At 42.7% G+C, this 6,475-nt stretch overlaps 1 protein-coding gene across 1 annotated transcript; it reads right to left on the reverse strand.

Annotated features, from left to right (window-relative positions):
- Window positions 1-2,632: 2,632 nt before the first annotated feature.
- Window positions 2,633-5,545, reverse strand: LOC146554149 (uncharacterized). Its single transcript, XM_085256025.1, has 4 exons — window positions 5,390-5,545; window positions 5,172-5,202; window positions 2,976-3,182; window positions 2,633-2,895 (listed from the first exon to the last, which is right to left on the reverse strand). Exons 1-4 carry the CDS (start codon window positions 5,453-5,455, stop codon window positions 2,891-2,893), a joined length of 309 nt encoding a protein of 102 aa, XP_085112151.1. The 5' UTR covers window positions 5,456-5,545; the 3' UTR covers window positions 2,633-2,890.
- Window positions 5,546-6,475: the final 930 nt, after the last annotated feature.

Genomic DNA, 6,475 nt, shown 5'->3' on the forward strand with positions numbered 1-6,475 from the left:
TGAAAAGAAGAGTTGATGCAATACAGTTGTAAGCATTGCACCTGCCCAGTGTTTTAGAACTGTGCTGCTGGCATTCAAAATTAGCATATATTTAAAAAATAACCTGAGTAAATACAATTTCTTCACTTATACTAATAAATATAGGGTTTAGCTGATTTATAAATGACATTTCATATTTTCTTTTTAGGAAACAGAGTTGTGTGTGTGAACTACCCAGAGAGTCAACTATTTATCAGGGTCATGTTCCCTCTAGTACACCTGATCTGACGGCCAACTGAGTAAAACCACACAATGGACTGCAAAAAAAACCCCAGCGAGCATTGTTTGGACATGACAGCCGTAGCAGCACTTGAAGCAGGCCTTTTCACAGTGTGATATGAAGAGTGCATTGGCACAGCGTAAAAAAAAAAAATTCTCATGATATCTTGTTAGAACAGGGGAAGTTTTTTCTATCTTAATGAATTCAAGATTCTTATTGCTCTATCCCACAGTTATTGAAGAGAATGGGGAAACTACGCTACTGGCTCAAAGTTGGGCGGATGAACAAAGGTTGAGAGAACAGACTGTCCCATAAGAAATAAAGCAGCCATCTGAATGGTAGCTCTGCTGGACAGAAAAATGTCCGTGCAGTGAGGTTTTAGATAAGACACTATTTCACGTACTACACTCTCACAGTGACAGCCTGTGCACATTGCTTATTAAAAGCCCCATTTCATAGTGTGCTTTAATTCTTCAAATGATGGCTTTATTACATAATCAGCCACTCCTTTGTCTCTCCTGTGGCAACATTGCTCGTACTTCTTTCTCATTAAAGGCTACAAAATGTGCAATATGGCACGCGACGAGGCCGGCTCCACACTGCTGTTTAAAGAACAGGTGCATGTAAATAAGGGACAACATGTAAGCCGGGTTTAGGTGAGAGACGCTAATCATAAAAATGCAATCAGGCCTAGATTGATTAATGTAATTATCTGCAGCTGTTTTCTTCAAAAATAACAGCTCTGTGAAAATGGGACTTTGAGAAATCAATGTAAGCACTGTTCAGCCTTCACTCGCTGCATAATTTGGCCCTTTTTCTTTTGCTTTATATGCCACTACTATCTGACTAAACATTGTTTGTGCTGTTGACAACTTAAATGTTTATACTCCAGACCAAGGTGACTTTAAAAGAGACTTGCAAGGAGATAACACACAGAGATATGTTCAATAGCGGGAGAGGCCAACAATACGCCGTGGAGAGCCAAGACTGTGGATTTTCATTCCAAAGCATCGCTTCAGCGGGTGACAGTGCTGATGAGTTCTTCCCTTCTACCTGACAGACTGCTAATTAGTGGATGTCTGGATGGAAAGCAGGCAGCCGGCTATCCCTGTTCTACACTATCCTGCTTTTACAGTTATAATGGAAAACCAACAGTCTGTAGCTTCACTACTGACAGTTAGCTAAAGGAGAAAGCAACTTTAACAGTTTGTTTAGCGTGAATCTCTCAGAGGTCTCTGCATGATCTCTGACTTGTTTTCTGCTTCTTCGCCAGCTGTGAGCAGATTCTTTTGTGTCCCTCTGCAGCACGCTGAAAAGAAAAATCAACCAAATTTAATTTATGCAAACAGATAACTGTCGTTATACATAATTTATTCTTTCAGTGCGAAAGCAGTGCAAACTCAGTGCTTTGTTAGAACAGAATTGGCACAAAACACATGGCACATACGTATTTACACAAAAATCTGATGAATGTTAAGAAATAGTTTTACCCTCAGTGTGATTCATTGTTGTGCAAAAATGTTCAATGCCTAAGATATGTCAGTTTGATTCTCTAGCATGACAAATGTTCCTAAAGTTGGACAGCAAGACTAGGTGCTTGCTTTATGAACCTGTGGCACCTGAATTAAAAGGTTAAACGGTGAGGCCCAATGCTGTTGCTCATATAGAGAAATAGACTTTACTATGTTATCCCCAAAATGTAGAAATTTTGTCACAGCTGCAAACAACAACTATGAATACAAAAAAAGTTAAATTAAGTGATTCAACAGTATGGAAGCTTAGTTTTGCCAGTGGCAAAAAAAAGAGAAAGGAAATAAGAAAAATATTTTTTGGCATTATGTCAATTTCAATATCTGAAAAGTTCAAATTTCTTAAGTTGAAAATTTGAGATAAATAACTCTGGATATTAAGTCAAAGTTTCTATATCTTTAAAACTCTATGAAGAGAAAAGTCAATAAACTGGAAAAGAACAAGTACCTCAAAAAGTATACATGCTTAAAGGGCAGTTTGAAGGGCAGACTGTAGTCACTCTCGCACAGATTGCCATCGTTTCCAAATAACTGCTGTCTAATTTAGAAATGTAGACAGATTGCTAACCAGCTGCAATCAATCAGTCAGTTTGCACCCATGTTCACCACTCATCTAGTCGCTAGGACACTAGACTCAACTGGTTGCCAACTCGTTGTATTCTGGTTACATTGCAATGTTTTCTATATTGCATGGTTTCTGAGGACTTATATCATTTTGCAGCTGTAACTGCGGCCTTGCAGCAACAATTTTTGAGTTTCTTTTTCAATGCACAAGTGCATGCACAAATGAATTTCTATTTAATGTGAATTACTGCGTATATAATCATCATATTATCACCAACAAAATGTGCATATAGTTGCCAACTGAACCCAATTCTGTCACGGGGCCGAGTGGCCTGTACTGAACAGGACTCAGGTGCAGAAACCCAGAGCAGAGACAGCAGATGATGTAACAATTTATTAGGTTTAAGTGCAAAAAAGAAAACGTAGCAAAGACAAAAAAAACAATAAGACGTGGAGTTTGACGAGGCGTGGCCTGGGGAACGTGGCTAGGGCGAGGGAATGAGGCCTGAGATGCGGAGTGGAGCTGAGCAGGGAACAGTCACACTGAAGAGAGAAGATAGAGGAGTTAGGGAGGTAGTGGAGGCAGCTCTGAAGTGGCCAGTTGTAAGAGTAGCAATTCTTACTTGCAGTAGGGGACATGGAGTGTTGAGAGGGGGGTGATGAGAATCCAGGGGAGGCTGAGTGGCGTGGAAAGGCTGGCCTGAGATCCGGGGCTTCAGATGGAGTGTGATGGCAGGAGGGCAGGCAGGTGAGGCACAGAGAGATTTTCAGAATGATTGCTTGGTATCCTGAGTCCGGAGGTGGAGCGTGAGCCAAGGTGAATACAGCAACTGCAGCACAAGAGAGTCGTGTTAACAAGATAGCTCACAGCAAGAACTTGAAGTATAAGGCCTGTTACCAACATGTGTTGATGACGAACTGGCAGTGAATGACCATCAACGTGTGGTTTAAATCCCTCTGGCTTGATTGCCTGCAATAGGCTCCAGGTGTGCAGGAGCTGGAGTTGGCCCTGCCCAGGGGCGGATCCCAGGTCAGTTCAGGAGCCTTATGGAAATTCCAGCCACCCACCGCAGACCATGACAAATTCGTCGCAAATTGATAGCAGACTACTGGCGTGCACCGAAGTTGCTTTGAAGATGGCAACTGAGTATGAGTTATTGCAGACCTAGTCCCCATCTTATTACCCCAAGGTAATAAAGGCATTCTTTTTAATTGCCAGCAGGGTCAGCTTCTCTGGTTGCAAACAAATTTCTTGCTATTTAGAAGTCTATGGAAAACTAATGGCTCTTGGTCATTTATTGGATCATTTATGGGATCAGTTGCTGGTTTCAGGAATTAGGAAAATGCAGGCCATTTACCATTTACACAACATTAAGCTCGTTTTGTGACTTACTGCCATTACTACAGTACTGCGGTCCTCACTGGGTTCAAAACACCAAGATGACAATGTCAAAAACTCTCTGATTCTGATTCTCACTACCCAGTGGGTGATGTGATGGCAGCCACCTCCATCTTTTATATACAGCTTATGGTATTACATGACTGCATGAGGATAGCGAATGATATTGGCTGATCCTGAGAGGTGCAGCACAGGTAAAAGTAATAACATAATTAATATCTCTGTCCTATTTAGACACATCAGTATACCACGAGAGAGCCAACACGCACAACCGCAGAGCCCTGGAACACCCAAGTGGCATGCAGCTGTCATTAAAGTTAGCAGCGGTGGCTGTGTGTGACACTTTAAAGAGCCCACTGCGAGAAGGGTTCTGAAGGCCAATATTCTGACATGTCAAAGCAGGGGAAGCACAGGTGTGACTAATAACATTAATAACCATTCAGGCGTGCCAGTTCCAGGGCGCTGATATTGTGCGTGCTGACTCGCTGCCAGTAACTTACTGGGACACTTCAGTGGAACAGAGCCATCATTAATGTGATTAGTTCCACCTGTGTTTCTGCTGCTCTGACAAGTCGGGATATTTGCAGTGACAAAAAGAGCCTGTTTGCAAACGTCCTCCTGTTTTTCTTGCTTCTGCTGAAAAGTGGCCAAAGCTGGATAAGAAGTAGGAAAAAAAAACCCACAAACAGCAAATCTGTATCAGTGAAAGTAAAAACACAATTTTGATGTCAGTCCCTCAGAATCAGAGTTTTTGCATCTGTTGGGGCTCACTGTTTTACACTGACATGTAGCTATTACACAGGTACAATCCTATCACAGGAGACCCAAAGATACCAATTACTCCACCAACAGCAGCCTCGATAGACACAACTCAAACTGTAGCTGTCTAATTGGGTACTTTTCCTTCACAGTTTATCACAGTCTTTAACAGAATCTAAAATTTCTTGCTGTGTCAAGCCAGCTTTGGTACTTTGTTCTTTTTTTTTTCTCATCTTAAAACATATCAGAATAAGCCGAGTCATTCCACTGCCTTTGCCTCTAATCCTGGCAGTGCTTCTAACTACAACACCTGCCATCTACCTATTCACACGTGGGTTTCTTATTGCTTTTGGGAGGGTCTACCGGGGGACTGATGCTTGTTGTGGATATTTACTACAGCATCTGCTGCGTATTGTTGTTCTTCAACTCAACCTTGTAAAACTGCTCAGGTATATTTATACAGTGTCTCTTCCACAGTAAGCCGTGCCACTGCTGTCCCAGAACATAAAACATTAAAGTGTTTTTCTCACCTCTCGGAATTGCAGCATGCTTTGTTTTTCTTCATATCCCCTTTCCACTCATAAATATATCTTATTTCAAGGCCCATTATCTATTGTCAGACAGATATAAACCCTTTTATTATCTACTTCTTTATCCTAACCTTTAGATTGTTGTTGCAGCCTGTCTTGTTCCTGTAAATAAAGGAAAGCTCTCTGAAAAAAATCAGTTAAGGAAAAAACAAAAAGCAGACACACACACAAAGATGTGTCTGACTTACTCCACTTCTAATTTTCTATCCCTCCCCTCAATCTGCATTTGATATCACAATAATGCGAGACTCTAAATTTAATTTGTTTGTTTGCTTGTCTTTCTTCTCACCTGAGTCTTCATAATCTCCACTCTGAGCCTGTGAACTGATGGCCCTGCTCTGGAGCTGGCTTTCATCCTGCCTAATTGCTTCTGATGGCCTCTGCGGGGAATTTCAGGAGGGAGATGCTCCAGAGCTCAGCAAGCGCGCACGACGAGGGGTTAAAATACACCGTGTGGGATTAATGGAGGGTTATCGCAGCAGATGAGAGGAGAGGGGAGGCAGGAGGTCCGTGTAACCCAACTGCTCCTCTATCCTCTCCTGTCTGTTGCCAAGACCCGGGGCAGTAGCCAAGAGGAGACAGTGGCGTTTGTAGGGGTGAGGTGGGGGAGGAACACGGTGGAGCATTACGATGCTTGTCGACATGTGGGTTGCACTTTTGCTCGCTCGACTTCGCCTGTGGTGGTTTCTCTAATTTGTTTGTGTCTGGTAGATGTGCGAATATCTGAGCATGCGGGGTAGCATCTGTGCATGCTGCTCGGGCACAAACGGATGGCATCAAGGCCACAGTTTCCCATTTTCCATGTGGTTTCATCTCGTCCGTCGGGGAATGGTCTTCCACTTGAATACACTTGGCTTGGTGCCTGTGGCAACCCTCCTGACCTCCTTGTTTCTCTCCCTTTTGTCCACCACACCTGAGATCTCCGAGGCAGACGGTGCCTGTAACACCAACCGAGAAACTTGCAGATGCACACAAAGCCTTGGGTCTGTCTACTGTCCGCAAAGCTGCGTATCTACACGAGTAACAGTGAACGATTCTTATCCCGGGCCTGTGTCTCACAGTGTTTTCTGTCCTTTATTGAATATTTGAACAAGAAGAACATCTGAAAGAGAGTCCCGTCACCACACTCTGTATTCCCTCTCCTCTCCCTCAGAGGGCTCTGATCACATTTGTGATATAACTCCTCTATCTCCAAACCAAATATCACTGTCTCCACATCTGAAACATCCAGGCTTTGTTCTGTTGAAGGTTATGTAGGTGTCTGTGATTTATTTTTTTAAATGTCAAAATTCTGTTTGTTTTTCTTTTACATCCTCTCTGTGCTTTCTGCTCAGATATTCATGTCAGGGTGGCTTGCATAGCAAATATCGGTCTG

The sequence above is a fragment of the Mchenga conophoros genome, linkage group LG18, assembly GCF_057382185.1.
Source record: "Mchenga conophoros isolate Kocher_MC1m ecotype Shallow Benthic linkage group LG18, M_conophoros_male_GT1.1, whole genome shotgun sequence".
NCBI lineage: Eukaryota > Metazoa > Chordata > Actinopteri > Cichliformes > Cichlidae > Mchenga > Mchenga conophoros.